The sequence below is a fragment of the Rana temporaria genome, chromosome 3 (assembly GCF_905171775.1).
Source record: "Rana temporaria chromosome 3, aRanTem1.1, whole genome shotgun sequence".
Taxonomy (NCBI): Eukaryota; Metazoa; Chordata; class Amphibia; order Anura; family Ranidae; genus Rana; species Rana temporaria.
In genome coordinates, this window is record NC_053491.1 from 46,359,331 (window position 1) to 46,378,358 (window position 19,028).

Genomic DNA, 19,028 nt, shown 5'->3' on the forward strand with positions numbered 1-19,028 from the left:
AAAAGTCAGCAGCTACAAAAAGTGTAGCTGCTGGCTTTTAATAAACTGACACTTACCTGCTCCACGGCTCCAGCGACTCACCGGCCGGGGCTCCGCTCCTCGCCCCCCCCTCGCCGGCCGGCGTCTTCATTCTTACTGTGGGCACCTGGCAGTGACAGCTTTCGGCTTCACGGCCGGGCACCCACTGCGCATGCGCGAACGGCGGTGCGCATGCGGGAGCGGCGCCATCCGATTGGACAGGCGCTCGCCTACAGGGAGGGGCTGTGAAAAGGCGATTAAGCTAATCGCCTTTCCAGCCCCTCGGCGGAAGGAGGAAGTGGGACAGGAAGTCCCCTTCTCCTGAAGCCCCCACTCCCCCCCAAAAAAAATTACATGCCAAATGTGGCATGTAAGGGGGTGAGGAGTGGCTTAAGCGGAGGTCCATTTTTAGGGTGGAACTCCGCTTTAAAGTGTCATTCCATCTTTACAACACAGTACAGTGCAGTCATCTCTCTATATACAATGCATGGCTCTCTATATACACCCCTATAGCTGGTGGTATTCTGCATTGTTATTGTATTGCTGCCATTTGTAGGCCTCTGTACAGTGGTGGAACTACCAGGTTTATTGCACAGAGTCTTTGAGGTTTCTATTTCCACCTCCCGTTAAATACACACATTTTCTGCTAAATCTCAGCATATAAACAAGAAAAAAAAAAACATTCCAAATTGTGCTCCACCAATAGGAAATTAAGGTTAGACATTCCTTGATTTCTACCTCCCTGAACTTCATATCAGATCTAATGGTTACCTTTCTGCACACCACTCCCAGAGTGATTCTATGGCTGCCCCAGCACCAAAACCTTACACACAGCAATGATGAAAATTCCACCACAGTGCCCCCTGTGGTGGGATGACTATTACACAACATAATTAAACCAGACCATGCAGAATGTTTGCAAACTAAGTTGATCTGGAGTCATGCAATGCGGACTTGCTGCAATTGTGCAACAAACTTGTGAAGCCTGACAAGTCTAGCAATAGCTTAGCAAGTCATTATCAAACTTGCAGCACAATTGCTTGCCATCTGGGCTTCCACCAACAGAAGGTGTGCTCATTGTGCAGGCAGTGATGAGGACACCCGAAGAAGGACCCCAGGAAGTAAATACAAGAAGAGACAACAGCCATCATGTTACCGTGGCTTCAGGTAAGTAAAGTGGACATTTGGAGAGGTTTTCTTTTTCCTTTTTCATAGCAGCAGCTAGTTAGAGGAGGGTGGGAGGGACAGTCGCCAATATTTTGGAGTTGGGCTTTACATTTTGGCACTCAAACCTGCAGAGCAATGCAACGGTGATCAGTGCATCCCGTATGCAATGCACAGGCTCCCGCATTGTTTACATACCAGGTCCGCATGGGGGTATGGACTTACCATTATGGGGCGGAAAAAAGTAAACAATATTTTGACATCATCACAGTGGTGCCAGCACGATTAATGAGTCAACTTTGTATGGCATTGCCCATTCTAGATATGGAGTATCATAAGTGTGTGCAGCCTACTGCATTAGGCAGGGTTCTACAAAATCCGGGTGCCCAGTTGCAATTGCGACTAGAATTAGCGCCCGGGGGAAGGAAGCATAGGCCTGATGAAGGCCGCAAAGCCGCGGCCTCAATTACCGGCCGGCGCTGCCTGACAAGTTCGCGCGGCGAGAGAAATGGGGGCACACGGAGACACAGGATACCCCATCCTGTGTCTCCGTGCGCCCCCACCTCCCCCGCCGCGCCGGCCGGTAATTGATCTGGCACCATCTTTTGGTGGCCGTTGGCATGACAAGTAAACCAGCAATGCTAATGGAGCTTCCCCTGTGTTTTCACTGCCATCTCCTTCCCTCTAATTAGAGCCCCCAAACATTATATATATTTTTTATTCTAACACCCTAGAGAATAAAATGGCGGTCGTTTCAATACCGTATTTGCGCAGCGGTCTTACAAGCGCACTTTTTTGGGAAAAAATACACTTTTTTTAAATAAAAAAATTAAACAGTAAAGTTAGTTTTTTATTTTGTGAAAGATGAAGTTACACTGAGTAAATTGATACCCAACATGTCACGCTTCAAAATTGCGTCCGTTTGTGGAATGGCGACAAACTTTCACCCTTTAAAATCTCCATAGGCGACGTTTAAAAAATTCTACAGGTTGCATGTTTTGAGTTACAGAGGCCTAGAATTATTTCTCTCGCATGTGTGGTTTGAACACCGCTTTCATATGCGGGCGCTACTCACGTAGGCGTTCGCTTCTGCGCGCAAGCTCGGCAGGTCGGGGCGCGTTTCTGGCTCCTATCTTTTGTAGTTGGCTACTAGATTCCAAGCAAATTTGTCAAACCCTGGCATTAGGGGTATGCACCCTAAAGCTCAAACACACGTGTGTGTCTACATATATATGACCCTGGCACATCGATCTTCCTGCTGGCACAGTGAAAGAGAAGTGTGTAAACAAGAGTAAGAGGGAGATCTTTCCCATCTTCCTGCCAGCACACAGAGCGATAATGCTAATGCACATGGGGTAATTAGGGTGTGCCCAGGCACATCTGGCACACATTGTACGCACGCCTATGTGAGAATTATATCACGATCAGACCTTTGGTAAGATACACTTCATCATGAAGCAGGAACCATGAAAATCCATTCATCAATGATCAATTTGGTGCTATGAAAGTTCCCTATTGTTTATGGGTTGTTGGTAAACCCAGAAAGGGGTATAAAATGTTACAGTCAATGCTGAAGCATATTTTATCATTAGGTGTTGGATACCATTAGAAATCGCAGCTCTTCAAGAGAGCAAAGATTTCACTCACCACCTGCCAGAGAAGAAAAAAAAATGTACTTTTTTTTTTTTAACAGGCTCTCTACATGTATTTTAAAAAAAAGAGCATCATAGAAACGCATATTAAAAAACGATCATACATTAGTGTGACTACAGTGGCAAATAACGACTATGTGCCATCCTCAGTGCCTGTTTAGCCCCCAGCTTGTACAGCGACCTTGTTTTGCTAGGACGCTGTTAGCTGCATAGTGTCACTGGTTGCTAGGACACTGTCAGCTGCATAGTGTCACTGGTTGCTAGGATGCTGTTAGCTGCACAGTGTCACTGGTTGCTAGGACACTGTCAGCTGCATAGTGTCACTGGTTGCTAGGATGCTGTTAGCTGCACAGTGTCACTGGTTGCTAGGACACTGTCAGCTGCATAGTGTCACTGGTTGCTAGGATGCTGTTAGCTGCATAGGGTCACTGGTTGCTAGGACACTGTAAGCCAGGGCTTGACAAATTTGCTTGGAATCTAGGAGCCAGCTAAAAAAGTTCGGAGCCAGGAACACGCCCTGTCCCGCCAAGCCCGGGCGCAGAAGCGAACACATACGTGAGTAGCACCCGCATATGAAAGCGGTGTTCAAACCACACATGTGAGGTATCGCCGTGATTGGTAGAGCGAGAGCAATAATTCTAGCCCTAGACCTCCTCTGTAACTCAAAACATGCAACCTGTAGAATTGTTTTAAACGTCGCCTATGAAGATTTTAAAGGGTAAAAGTTTGTTGCCGTTCCACAAGCAGACGCAATTTTGAAGCGTGACATGTTGGATATCAATTTACTCGGCGTAACATTATCTTTCACAATATTAGAAAAAAAATGGGCTAACTTTAATTCAATTTTTTAATTTAAAAAAGTGTATTTTTTCCCAAAAAAGTGCGATTGTAAGACCGCTGCGCAAATACGGCATGACAGAAAGTATTGCAACGACCGCCATTTTATTCTCTAGGGTGTTAGAATAAAATATATATATATAATGTTTGGGGGTTCTAATTAGAGGGAAGGAGACGGCAGTGAAAACAGACAGGGGAGAAGCTCCATTAGCATTGCTGGTTGTCTTGTCATACCAACGGCCACCACAAGATGGCGCCAGATCACAGAAAGAAGCATAGGCCTGCAGAAGGCCGCAAAGCCGTGGCCTCAATTACCGGCCGGGGCGGCCTGACGTGATCGCGCGTTGGGGGAGGTGAGGGCGCACGGAGAAACAGGATACCCCAGCTGTGCTGCCCCAGGTCGCTAATTCTAGTCGCAATTGCGACCTGGCGCCCGGGGTTTGTCGAACCCTGCTGTAAGCTGCATAGTGTCACTGGTTGCTAGGATGCTGTTAGCTGCATAGTGTCACTGGTTGCTAGGTCACTATCAAGTTAAGCTGGCATCTGGTCTGAATGAAAAGTAAAAAGTGCAAATGGAAGAATCGTTGACTGTGCCTGTTGTATTTTGACAGCTGGGTGCAGCTGCATCACACTGCTTACTTTTTTTTCTCTCTTTTTTTTACTCATTTAACATTTTTATGGCTCATTCACACTTGAGCTCAAAAACCCTTCCTTTACAGATGCTTGAGCTTTTTTTTTTTGCCTCTAAACACCCCTTTATGTTAACCTATGTGTCCTGGCATTTATAGGAGTTTGGAAGCAAAAAAACTACCAAAGTCACTTTCAGGCAGAGGCGTTCCTAGGGGGGTGCGGGGGGTGCGGTCCGCTCCGGGTGACACCCGCTAGAGGGGTCACACCATCCAGATTTAAAAAAAAAAAAATGTTTTATTTATTTTTCATTTTTGTGGGGCACGCACATGGGAATGTCGGTGACCTGGCGCATCACGGTAAATCGGCACTGATGGCGGCGGTTTACCACGTGATCCTTGGACGGAGCGATCACTTGTAAACAAACCGGCGTCATGTGATGACGCCGGTTCCTCCCTCCCTCCCCTCTCTGTAACGAACGGTACAGTGTGAGAGGAGGGGGGGGGGGAGAGAGCGGATGCAGCACGAGTGCTGTGGGCAGGATCTGTGACAAATGCAGTCACAGATCCAGCCATCCATCCCTGCCCCAAACTAATACTACTCTACCCTGCAATACCCCACAATACCCCGCAATACCCTGCAATACCCCACACTACTCTGCAATACCCCGCAATACCCCACAATACCCCGCAATACCCCACACTACTCTGCAATACCCCACACTACTCTGCAATACCCCACACTATTCTGCAATACCCCACAATACCCTGCAACGTCACCTATGGGGATTTTTAAGTAGCGAAGTTTGGCGCCATTCCACGAGCGTGTGCAATTTTGAAGGGTGACATGTTGGGTATCTATTTACTGGGCGTAACTTCATCTTTCACATTATGCAAAAGAATGAAGAAAAAATACTAAATTTGCTAAATATTATAACAGAAACAAAGAAAAATTCAATTTTTTTTACAGAATTTTCAGTCTTTTTTCTCTTATAGCGCAAAAAATAAAAAAACCTAACGGTGATTAAATACCACCAAAAGAAAGCTCTATTTATGTGAAAAAAAAAGGATGAAAATTTCATTTGGGTACAATGTTGTATGACTAAGTAATTGTCATTCAAATTGTGAGAGCACCGAAAGCTGAAAATTGGTCTGGTTATTAAGTGGGTTTACGTGCCTGGTGGTCAAGTGGTTAACACATTTTTCTGCTGCTAAACTCCTGTAGGAGAAAAGGTGTCATAGAGAATAGAGTGTGCATGTGGCATAAGGGTCACATATTGATACATCATTCATGTCTCTGCACAGCAGTGTGGTGAGTTGCTCTGTAATGCGGTGACATAGGATGCCATCCAGTGTGCTATGGAAAAAATGTAAACATGCTGCATTTTTCTGCACTACGCTGCACATCATACAAGCATGTGCCCTAGCAGTGACCTGCATTCGTCCAGTGCAGGCAAAAACATAGGTCACCAAATCCAGTGTGAATGAGCCGTAAGGGCCACTTCACACCACATGCAGTCCAGTGCATTTTTTTCTACATTATACAGTAAATGCATGGAAAGTAGGTTATATGCAGGGTTGGACTGGGACAAAAATGTGGCCCTGGACTTCATCCAGACTGGCCCACTTTGACAGGTCTCTCCCATGGCGGCCGGACAAATCCTGCACCCCCCCCCCTGGCCACCCAAACCCCCTCTTCCCCTTCACTAGCCGTTCTATTTTATTAGAGTAGAACGGCTGGTACTGGTATTCTTATAGGCAGTACCATTGGGGAAGCTAGACATTATTTCGGTGCCCCCCCTTATGGGACAAGATTAGGCAGAAGTGAGAAACTCCCAGGCCATAGCTGTTGAGTCAGCTGTCTGTCCCCTCCCCCATGCTCCTCTGTCGTCTCCCCTGCTTCTCTGTTCCCCCCAGGTGAGCGCTGCGGGGAGGGAGAGGAGGTGAGCGCTGCTGGAAGGGAGAGACAGAGGAGCGGAGGCGGCAGCGGTCCGCTGTCACTGAAGCCGGCCCACTGAGCCATCGGCCCACCGGGAAACTCCCTGTAGTCCCAATGGCCAGTCCATCCCTGGTTATACGGTTTCCAATTACATAGCTGACACCAGGATGGTCAGTTCCAGGGCTTTCCAGTTTCAGAAAAAAAAAAGTAGAATGTGCTGCATTTTTCCTGCATTGGAACATGGTAAATTACATCAAAAACACACCAGAATGCACTGAAACGCATCAAAAACCAAACCAAACTCCAGTACAATGAAACAAAAACAGCAAAAAAGAAGAAGAAAAAAAAAAGCATCTGGAATGCATCCGGAAACACATCAAAAATGCAAGGGAACGCGCCATAAACGTGTTAAAAATTCACATGCAGAAACGCATCCGGAACGAATCTCTAGTGCGTTTTTGTGCTGCGAACCAGCCCTTAGCCTGTGTCCCCTCTTACAATACTGGTGTCGTGTGCGCTTTTTTTTGTGCATTCTCTGCATTAAAGGAGAAGTATATCCAAAGCTTGTTTGGCTGGACATCTATGGATCACAGTAGTACAGTTCGTTTTGTACTCCTGTGACCTGTTTCAGCAGAGAGCAGGCTCTGAGGTCCTGTGATAAAAATCACAGATCACCGCCATTACTAGTAAAAAAAAAAAAATGCCATAAATCAATAACTTTTGAGCAATTCAATCAATATACGCATATTGCGATTTTTTTTTTTTTTTTTTTTTTTTTTTTTTTACCAAAAATATGTAGAAGAATACATGTGGGCCTAAACTGAGAACAGTTTTTTTTTTTTTTTTAATTGGGAATATTTATTATAGCAAAAAGTAATGTAGTGTTTTTATTAAAAATTGTTGCTCTTTTTTTGTTTATAGCACAAAAAATAAAAACCGCAGAGATGATCAAATACCACCAAAAGAAAGCTCTATATGTGGGGGAAAAAATTATCAAAATTAAATTTGGGTGCAAAGCCCCGATCATTTTGTTGCCAAAGGACCGGGCCCCTTTTTGCGATTCGCCACTGTGTCGCTTTAACTGACAATTGCGCGGTCGTGCGTTGTGGCTCCCAAACAAAATTGATGTCCGTTTTTTCCCCACAAATAGAGCTTTCTTTTGGTGGTATTTGATCACCTCTGCGTTTTTTTTTTTTTTGCGCTATAAACAAAAATAGAGCGACAATTTTGAAAAAAAAAATACAATATGTTTTACTTTTTGCTGTAATAAATATCCCCCAAAATTATATTTAAAAAAAAATGTTTTTCATCATTTTAGGCCGATACGTATTCTACATATTTTTGGTAAAAAAAATTAGCAATAAGCGTTTATTGATTGGTTTACTAGTCATTTTTTTTTTTAACTAGTAATGGCGGCGATCAGCGATTTGTATCGTGACTGCGACATTACGGCGGAAACATCGGACACTTTTGACACCATTTTGGGACCATTGTAATTTTTACAGCGATCAGTGCTATAAAAATGCACTGGTTACTGTGTAAATGACACTGGCAGTGAAGGGGTTAACCTGTAGGGAGCGCTGATGGGGTTAAGTGTGCCCTAGTGCGCGATTCTTACTGTGTGGGGGTGTGGCTTGGCGTGTGACGTCACTGATCGTCATTCCCTATGACATGGAACAGACGATCAGTGACACTCTCACTAGGAACAACGGGGAAATGTTTGTTTACACTTACCTCTCCCCGTTCTTCAGCTCTGTGACCCGATCGCTGGACACCGGCGGGCGCGGTCACAGAGCTCACGACCGCTCTTAAAGGGGACGTACCTGTACGTCCATTCTGCCCAGTCGTGCCGCTCTGCCGACGTATATCGTCGTTAGGCGGTCCTTAAGTGGTTAAAGTGTGACAGCGCTGTAAGCTGAGAATTGGCCTGGGCAGGAAGGGGTGAAAATGCCCGGTATTGAAGTGGTTAAACGAAAAATGACACAAGAATGCCATATAAATAGCATAGTTGAGTTGGAGAGCAGTCTCCCTGGAAGGGGTTAATGCTGCAGTCTCCAGCATACCTGCAGACGAGTGATCCTCCTGTGAAGAGGGTGAGGTGTGCTAGAAAATATGTGGTCACACCAGCACTGTCACTTCTGCTGACCTTAGCCTTGGGCCAGAGAAATGTGTGCAGGCTGTACACAGGGGGGGTGGAGCAAGGGGCGGGGCCCTGAGCGCAGCCTTGGGACACACAGAGGTGTGATGAGGGGCGGGGTCCTGAGTGGAGCCCAGGAGACAGGTTCTATAGGGTTGGGGCAGGGGGCGGGCACTAATCGGAGCTCGGAACGTATACGGCGCAGCTCAGGACACAGAGGTGTGTGTGAAGGAGGAGCAGGGGGCGGGCACTGAACGGTGTCCGAGATGTAAGGGTGAAGAGGGGGTGGAGAATGGGGCGGGCACTGTGCGGAGCCTGGGGACACAGAGGTGTGAGGGGGTGGAGAATGGGGCGGAGCCTGGGGACACAGAGGTGTGTGTGGGGGCGGAGCTATAGGGAAGGTGTACGGGAAAGTTTGGAGGAAGGCTGGAGCAGACACACGGGAGATCGGACTTCCTAATCTCATCATGGAGCGGACACTGGGGACCTCTACCCGGGAGAGACACTGACAGCACACCGACTATGGCTGCACTGGAGTCCGGGGGAACTAATACAACTTCTGGGATCATCAGCTGACTGGAGGGACACTCATCTCCATATAACGTTCTGTCTGTATACACAGGAGGAAGAGCAGAGCTACATACTGATACATTGTATACACAGAGGAAGAGCAGATCTATATACTGATACATTGTATACTCAGAGGAAGATCAGATCTGTATACTGATACATTGTATACACAGGAGGAAGAGCGGATCTATATACTGATACATTGTATACACAGGAGGAAGAGCAGGTCCATATACTGATACATTGTATACACAGGAGGAAGAGCGGATCTATATACTGATACATTGTATACACAGAGGAAGATCAGATCTATATACTGATACATTGTATACTCAGGAGGAAGAGCAGATCTATATACTGATACATGGTATACTCAGAGGAAGAGCAGATCTACATACTGATACATTGTATACACAGGAGGAAGAGCAGATACATTGTAAATAGTAGCAGTGCTTTACATTATTAGAGGATCTTCTCATTGATACATTGTGTCAATATCAGTAGCACTGCTAATCTTTACATTGTATATATAGTATGCATAGAGGAAGTGTTGATCTTCACATTGATACAAAGTATACATAGAAGAATTACTAATCTTCACATTGATACATTGTATACAAAGAGGATCTTCACATTGATACCTAGTTGCAGTGTTACTCTTTACATTGATACATAGTAGCAGTGCTCTCCCTCCCATGTTGACCACCTAGAAGGACTCTTCCAGAACCCCCCTGGAGGTGATGGGCTCAGCACCCGACCTCTCCCAGCTCCGGAGCCTGTTTGCCGCCTGTGACGTGAATGGCTCCGGATTGGTGGAGTTGGAGGACTTTGGGACGGTGTGCCGGGATCTGGGGGTGCAGCCCAGCCTGGTCCGGCCGCTGTTCCGCAGGCTGGATGTGGATCGGGACGGGATCATCGACTTCCAGGACTTTGCCGCCCGCTTTGAGGAGGTCTCCGAAGCTCTCAACCTATCAGCTTTCCCATCCGCCGAGCCGCCCCCCGCCTGGGAGGAGCTGGAGAGGAGGCTGGGGGGAGAGACTCAGCACCTGGCCAGGTAGGGGGTCCCTCTATGTGGGGGGGGGGGGAGGGGCTGCTCTTCTCAGTGATTTGCTATCTTTTTTTGTTCAGTATTAGACCCCTTACACACTATTAGATTTTCCGCAGATTGTTGTCTTCAGATTTACCAAAACCACAGATTGTGTACAAATTGACCTTCTATTATATGGTTTTGGTAAATCTGAAGTCTGCAGACAATCTAATAGTGTGTGTACGGGGCCTGAGGCTGGGTTCACACTACTACACTACTTTCATCCTACTTTGCTCTGCTACATTGGTCCTACATTTATCCTACATTGGTCCTACATCCATCCTACTTTCATGAACAGGATACTACTTTGGTCCGACTTCAATGATATTCAATGGGCCTGAAGTAGGATCAATGTAGGACCAAAAGTAGTACAGGGAGCATTTTCAAAGTCGAACCGACTTGTGTAGGACGCTACAAGACGCTCTCATAGGGAAACATTGAACACAGAGCAAAGTAGGATGAAAGTAGTGTAGTAGTGTGAACCCAGCCTTAGAGTGGAGAGGGATTAGAACACCTGTCAGTTTTCTTTGATGCTCCTGTTAGGGTCCTGGTGACTGTCAGGGCCGTCTCTAAAGTTGATTGGACCCTGGGCAAACATTTTCTTGGGGGGGGGGGGGGGGGGGACATACAATAATTTTCAGCTAGATTTAAAATCAGATTACTGTATCAGATCAGGCAGTGATTGCAATTGGTTGCCAGAGGTTACAGCATATCATTGCCACTTAATGACTGGTTGCTAGAGGTTAAAGGCACACATTACAACTCACTGATTAGTTGCTAAAGGCTACAGCCCATGATTTCTTCTTGCTGATTGGTTGCTAGAGATTACTGTACAGCAGAGCTTTTTTTTTTCTTCAGAAAATAGGTGCAGAGTTCAGGGGGGTTACACACAGAGTGCAGAGTTCAGGGGGGGTTACACACAGAGTGCAGAGCTGTCACTTGTAAACACAGAAACCAGACTTCTGTTGAAAATTGGGGAACGGGTTTGGGACTTTGAATGAGGCACATAAGTGGAGCAATGGATCAGTTTGAATTTTTTTTTAATAAAATGAACACAAGTTATACAAAATATCTTGGCCAGCAGGCTTCATATAAAGATATAAGTTAACATCAAATATTAAACATTTTTTTGCTAGATCTCATCATATATGATAACATATAGCATCTAGGATGGCGTTGGCTCGACGCGTTTCGGCCACTATATCGCCTCATCAGGAGCGATGCATATAATCTGAAAGAAATATTATGTATGTATGAGGGCCAATAAACTATTTTTGAAACTCACCAATTTGGGTAAAAAAGAAAAAATATAGGGGGAGAAAAACAATAAAGATATGGAGGAAGGAGATAATCCTGCCTCCTACTTGCCCATTAAAGCAACAGTGTGTTGGTGGCGCTTCTGTGTTTACAAGTGATTGTGGTGAGCGGGCACCAAAAGGTCTGAGCCAGAGGTGGTGGAACTGAGTTCCCCCTGAAAAAAAGCCCTGCTGTACAGTAAAACTGCTCACTGATTGGTTGCTAGAGGTTACAGCACATCATCTCTTAACTGCAGAGGGGCATGATATACATATGAATGCCGCCTTTATTTACATATGAATGCTGCCGGCCCCAGCTATTTACATATGAATGTGCCTGTTATTTTACATATGAATGATGGTTATTTACATGTAAACACAGGGTCTGCAGGTGAGTCATCTGTACACAAGCATTAGTAGCAGCCCTTCACACTGAGATATCGGGACACAGCACATAACTAAAACTTCAAGGGACAAGGGAATTTAAACTGGGATAGTTGACAAGTATGAGGCAGTTGCTTTGGGCCCCACAACAATGACAGGACCCAGGGCAGCTTCCCCTTTTGCCCTGCCTTAAAGACAGCCCTGGTGACCGTTATCACTGACAGTGAAAGCAAATCCCAGATTTTGGTTTGTAACCAAAACCGTAACCGAGTGTGAATCTTCCAATGGTGACAACCAGGGATTCCCTCACTTTCCTGCTGTGGCTATGGGACAGGAAGTGACGAAAAATCTCCCCAATGACACACAGTTGGCAAAAAAAAACAAAAAAACTGACCGTGCCTTTAACCCTCCCTTACTCTATCCAAAATGAAAAACAAGGCTTTGCCATTAGTTCTTCTTTAAGGCCCAACTACAGGCAGATCTAGTTTTTTTGTTTTGACATACACCATACAATGTGATCGCTGAACTAACCTCACATGTCAGTTTTTTTTTGTGCAACCTTCAGGCTGGATTCACACGTGCGGTGCGAATTCCAGCTGTTTTCTCTGCAAAGGGAAAAAGCAGCTGTTCAGCGATTCCTCTCCGTAGTATCTGCGGATCAGCCGAGCAGGGAGAAGTAGAAGGTGTAGTGAGGAGAGGGAGAAAATTCATGTTCACAACAGAACGTATCTGTCAATTACAGTGCCTTGCAAAAGTATTCACCCCCCTTGGCATTTGTTGCCTCACAACCGGGAATTGACATGGAATGTTTGAGGATTTGCATCATTTAATTTACAGAACATGCCCACAACTTTGAGGATTTTTTTTTTTTAAACAAATAGGACAAAATAACAGAAAAAGTCAGTGTGCAAAACTATTCACCCCCCTAAAGTCAATACTTTGTAGAGCCACCTTTTGTGGCTATCACAGCTCCAAGTCGCTTTGGATAAGTCTCTATGAGCTTGCCACATCTTACCACTGGGATTTGTTGCCCATTCCTCCTGGCAAATCTGCTCCAGCTCCTTCAAGTTGAATGGTTTGCGCTTGTGAACAGCAATCTTTAAGTCTGACCACAGATTTTCTATTGGATTGAGGTCTGGGCTTTGACTAGGCCATTCCAACACATTTACATGTTTCCCCTTAAACCACTCAAGTGTTGCTTTAGCAGTGTGTTTGGGGTCATTGTCCTGCTGGAAGGTGAACCTCCGTCCTAGCCTCAAATCACACACAGAGTGCTAGAGATTTTGCTCAAGAAGATCCATGTATTTAGCAACATCCATCTTTCCCTCAAATCTGACCAGTTTCCCAGTCCCGACTGCTGAAAAACATCCCCACAGCATGATGCTGTCACCACCATGTTTCACAGTGGGGATGGTGTTCTTTGGGGATGTGATGTGTTGGGTTTACGCCAGACATCGTGTTTTCTTTGATGGCCAAAAAATTTAATTTTTGTCTCATCAAACGAGAGCACCTTCCTCCATGCATTTTGGGAGTCTCCCACATGCCTTTTCACAAACTGAAAACGTGCCATTTAGTTTTTTGCTGAAAGTAACGGCTTTCTTCTGGCCACTCTACCATAAAACCCAACTCTATGAAGCGTACGGCTTATTGTCGTCCTATGTACAGATACTCCAGTCTCTGCTGTGGAACTCTACAGCTCCTCCAGGGTTACCTTAGGTCTCTGTGCTGCCTCTCTGAATAATGACCTCCTTGCCCGGTCCGTGAGTTTTGGTGTGCGGCCGTCTCTTGGCAGGTTTGCTGTTGTGCCATGTTCTTTCCATTTGGTTATGATAGATTTGATGGTGCTCCTAGGAATCATCAAAGATTTGGATATTTTTTTTATAACTTAACCCTGAGACCCGGTTCACACTGGGGCGACTCGTCAGGTGACACAGCCGTCTGACAAGTCGCGTCCCATTGTAGTGAATGGAACCGTTCTAATAGGAGTGACGCAAGTCGCTCCGACTTAGAAAAAGGTTCCTGTATGACTTCGGGGGCGACTCGGGGCGATTTGCATTGACTTCTATACAGAAGTCCTTTTGCAAATCGCCTTGGATGTCGTGTTCATGTCACCTGGCCGAGTCGCCCCCGAAGTCGTGCCGCCCCTGTGTGAACCGGCTCTGACTTGTACTTCTCAACAACATTGTCCCTTACTTGTTTGGAGAGTTCCTCAGTCTTCCTGGCAGTGTTTGGTTAGTGGTGCCTCTTGCTTAGGTGTTGCAGCCTCTGGGGCCTTTCAGAAATGTGTGTATATGTAATGACAGATCATGTGACACTTAGATTGCACACAGGTGGACATCATTTCACTAATTATGTGATTTGTGAAGGTAATTGGTTGCACCAGAGCTTTTTATGGGCTTCATAACAAAGGGGGTGAATACATACGCACATGGCAATTTTTATTTTTTTTATTTCTGAAAACTTTTTTATGTATTTATTTTTCTAATTTCACCAATTTAGACTATTGTGTTCTGATCCATCACATATAATTCAGATTAAAAAAACATTGAACTAAAGCTGTAATGTAACAAAATAGGTAAAAAGCCAAGGGGGGTGAATACTTTTGCAAGGCATTGTAGATGCGTTTCCATAGAAGATTATGTGCCTGCAATTCACACCACAATGCCAAGAAAACGCACACTTTTTTGGCCAATGTGAAGTGTGAATGCAACGCACATATGTGAACCTGACTCATTTAAATGAACAGATTAAAAGTGTCCTGCGAATTACTCCGCATCCAATTCGCATAGGTGTGAACTCAAATCAATCACAATATAGTATTGTGACAGCTGGCATCTTCCAGATTTCCCAAACAATGGCTGCATTTGATTGGATTGGTTAACAGTTTTAGGCCCAGCTATATTGACTTTTCATTTGAGTGATTGTTTGTCAGGAGGCAGCCAACAGGTTCACCCACTGAGTGAATTTTAGCCGCCTGACAAGGTCACCCATAAAGAGCATTTTGGGCGATTCTTCAGGAACTAACCGAAATTCACTCCATGTATGGCCAGCTTAAAGCGGTTCTACTGCTCCCCTAAAATGTAAAACTCATCAGCTACAAATACTGTAGATTCTGACTTTTAATAAAAGGACACACACCCGTCCAGAGATGCAGTGCTGTCCTCACCTGGGCCAGTTCTTCACTGATCGTCGGGTCCCCAGCACCCCATGCTACCCGTGGGAAGCCAGCTGTGACTCCTTATGGCTACACTGCTGGCTCTCCACTGCACATGCGCCAGCTGCGCCCTGTGAATGGTCTTGAGGCCTTCTGGGACCTGTGATGTGTCCCAAGAGGCTGCGGGCCAAACCTCCATTATCCAGGCATAAGTGGGAGAGGGTACCTGTCAAAACCAGGTACCCCCCTCTAAAAAAGGGCCCACAAGTTAAAAAAGATGGGGGAAGGAGGCAGAAAAGCGGAACTTCCCCTTAGGCCGGGTACTAACGAGCAAACATGTACGATAAAACCGGTCCGTCGGACCGTTTTCACCGTACATGTCTGCCAGAGGGCTTCTGTACGATGGCTGTACTAACCATCGTACAGAAGTCCGCGCGTAAACAATACGCGGGGCGTGTCCGCATCGTCGCCGCGGCGACGTGGGCGGGCCTGCCATTTAAAGGCTTCCACGCATGTGTCAAAGTCTTTCGACGCATGCGAGGGACGGCGGGCGCTCGGAACATGTACGGTAGGTCTGTACTGACGACCGTACATGTCCGAGTGGGCAGGATTCCAGCGGACGGTTTTAAAACACGTCCAGGAATATTTGTCTGCTGGGAAAAGGCCCGGCGGGCAAATGTTTGCTGGAATTCGGCCCGCTCGCGCCTACACACGACCGAACATGTCTGCTGAAACTGGCCCGCGGACCAGTTTCAGCATACATGTTTGGTCGTGTGTACGGGGCCTTAGAGGTGAAATTCCGCTTGAAGATGACCTTAAAGGGGTTGTAAAGGTACATTTTTTTCCTAAATGGCTTCCGTTACCTTAGTGCAGTCCTCCTTCACTTACCTCATCCTTCCATTTTGCTTTTAAATGTCCTTATTTCTTCTGAGAAATCCTCACTTCCTGTTCTTCTGTCTGTAACTCCACATAGTAATGCGAGGCTTTCTCCCTGGTGTGGAGTGTCGTGCTCGCCCCCTCCCTTGGACTACAGGAGAGTCAGGACGCCCACTAACATACAGCTCCTTTCTCGATCTGCAACGTAGAGAGCGTCCTGACTCTCCTGTAGTCCAAGGGAGGGGGCGAGCACGACAGTAAGGCACAAGAGTAATAAAAACCAGACAGAGGCTCTAACCTTTTCCCACTGCACTAGAAGTTCTGTTTTTGTTGCTGTCTTTGTATTGATTATAGAGAGTTCCAAATGTTTCCTGTTCTGATACCCCTCACTTCATATCCCAAAGACGGGGGGTTATCTCAATGGGGTCACATACAGCAATAAGAAGAAAAATACAGGTTTCCCACATTTCCCAAAATTAGAAGACAATGGGTCGGATTCAGATACAACGGCGTATCTCCGGATACGCCGTCGTATCTCTGAATGCAGGCCGTCGTATCTATGCGCCTGATTCATAGAATCAGTTACGCATAGATTTCCCTAAGATCCGACCGGTGTAATGCCTCTTTCACGCCGAGCGGACCGTTTTTGTGTCCGCTCCGTGTGTGTCCGTCGGCTCAGCGGGGATCATCCGTAATCCCCGCTGAGCTGTCGGCGGATAGGGCGGTCCCCGCACACTGTGCAGAGACCGCCCTGTGTCTTCTCCGCTCTCCCCTATGGGGAATCGGATGAAGACGGACCGTCTGTCCGTCTTCATCCGATCCGTTCCGGCGGAACGGAAGAAAAATAGGGTTTTCTTCCGTCCGAAAAACCGGATCCCGACGGACGCGGATGGTTGCGGACGTTAGCGGATGCTCCATCCGCTAACGGACGCGATCCCATAGGGATACATTACAAGTCCGTAAACGGACTTGTAATAAACAGACGAACGGTCCGTCAATGTGAAAGGGGCCTAAGTGTATTACACCGTCGTATCTTTTTTTGTTTACAAACGGTTTATTGAAAAAATACGTCTCAATACAGTTTAAACTCGAATTGGCAAGAAGTACAAAAATACATACAAGAGCAGTGAGCATCTGTGAAGAATATGCATAGCAGTTATTCGATAGGCAGAGAAATAGGTAATGATTTGTATGAAAGGCTATCAGGTAGCACAATGCAGCAATGTGGGAACTTAATGAATTAGATTAATGGCAAAAAGAGAGAAGAGAAAAAAAAAAAAAACAAAAAAAAAAATTTGGCTTACACCGTCGTATCTTAGGCTGCAAATTTACGCTGGCCGCTTGGTGGCGCTTCCGTATAGTTACGCAAGGAATATGCTAATTAGGTATTTACGCCGATTCAGAAACATACGTCCGGCGCATTTTTTTACGTCGTTTACGTTAGGCTTTTTTCGGCGTATAGTTACCCCTGCTATATGAGGCGTAGCTAATGTTAAGTATGGACGTCGTTCCCGCGCCGAGTTTTGAAAATTTTACGTCGTTTGCGTAAGTCGTTCGCGAATAGGGCTGGACGTCATTTGCGTTCACGTCGAATCCAATACGTCCTTGCGGCGTACTTTGGAGCAATGCGCACTGTGGGATATTCCACGGATGGCGCATGCGCCGTTCGTAAAATGCGTCAAATACGTGAGGTCACAGTTAATATACATAAAACACGCCCACATCATCCCCATTTGAATTAGGCGGGCTTACGCCGGACCAAATACGTTACGCCGCCGTGAATACGGAACTTGCGCCCAAATTTACGGCGGCGTAACGTATCACAGATACGTTACGCCGGCACATAGATACACAATTGTATCTGAATCCAGCCCAATACGTTTGGAATGGTTGGACTGTGTGTTTAGCCCTCAAACAATGACAGGAAAGACTGCAATATGTACAGTGCTTTGAAAAAGTATTCATACCCCTTGACATTTTCCACATTATGTCATGTTACAACCAAAAACGTAAATGTATTTTATATGATAGACCAACACAAAGTGGGACATAATTGTGAAGTGGAAGAAAATGATAATTGTTTTTAAATTTCTTTTTACATATAAATATGTGAAAGTGTGGCGTGCATTTGTATCCAATACTTTGTAGAACCTCCTTTCACTGCAATTACAGCTTAAATTTTTGCTCATTCTTATTTGTAAAATATCTCAAGCTCTGTCAGATTTAATGGAGAACGTCTGTGAACAGCAACTTTCAACTTTTGCCACAGATTCTCAATTGGATTTAGGTCTGGACATTAACTGGACTATTCTAACACATGAATATGCTCTGATCTAAACCATTCCATTGTAGCTCTGGCTGTATGTTTAGGGTCGTTGTCCTGCTGGAAGGTGAGCCTCTGCCCCAGTCTCAAGTTTTTTGCAGACTCTAACAGGTTTTCTTCTAAGATTGCCCTGTATTTGTCTCCATCCATCTTCCCATCAACTTTGACCAGCTTTCCTGTCCCTGCTGGAGAAAAGCATCCCCACAACATGATACTGCCACCACCATGTTTCACGGTGGGGATGGTATGTTCAGGGTGATGTGCAGTGTTAGTTTTTGGCCACACATAACGTTTTGATTTTAGGCCAAAAAGTTAAATTTTGGTCTCATCTGACCAGAGCACCTTCCACATGTTTGCTATTTCCCCACATGGCTTCTCACAAACTGCCTCCAATGGTTCTGGTGACAGCTGTCTAAGGGGGGATAGCCCCCCACATTGGAGAGGTCTTCTTTTATTTACTGCTGTGCCTTTTTAGACAGGGTGTAAAAGACCTTACCACTTACTGTTGACTGACTCGGTACCTCTGCTGAAAGTCTGCTCCAGGTATCAACTACTTCGTAAAAAATGATTTCTAAGGTTAATTAATGTAGAACTTTTTTCCTGATAGTTTGAGGTCATGTCTCCGTGTTCGTGATTTTAGCTTTATATTAATCATACTGCCCTCCTGAACGTTATTCACACGCTTAACGTATTTAACGGTTTTAGTCACGTTCCCTTTCCCATTTTTTTTCTCAAGGATGTTTATAATAAATTACTGTAGTTCTTCTAGGGGGGGGGCATTCTTCCTGCTGCTGGTGATTCCTCTAGTGCAGGGGTCTCCAAACTTTTTAAACAAAGGGCCAGTTTACTATCCTTCAGACTTTAAGGGGGCCGGACTGTGGTCACTGGGAGTGGAAAAGGTCCGAAGGCAGTGGGGAAAAAACAATGCCCTATCGTTGGTGTCAGCAGGAGGAATTGGTCCCGTTG

At 45.7% G+C, this 19,028-nt stretch overlaps 1 protein-coding gene across 3 annotated transcripts in view; it reads left to right on the forward strand.

The window, feature by feature from the left end:
• The first annotated feature begins 1,033 nt into the window (after positions 1-1,033).
• Positions 1,034-19,028, forward strand: part of LOC120931248 (ras and EF-hand domain-containing protein-like) — a 118,471-nt gene continuing 100,476 nt past the window's right edge. Inside the window, exon 1 of one of the 3 annotated variants that reach the window (XM_040342497.1) lies at positions 1,034-1,185. Coding sequence is in view for 2 of the 3 variants with exons in the window: in XM_040342495.1 (XP_040198429.1) it covers positions 9,684-9,997 (314 nt within the window). In the remaining variant the exon portion in view is untranslated. Of the gene's footprint in view, positions 1,186-9,620; positions 9,998-19,028 lie in introns of those variants that run through there. The other 2 variants (XM_040342495.1, XM_040342494.1) reach the window with 2 other exon arrangements.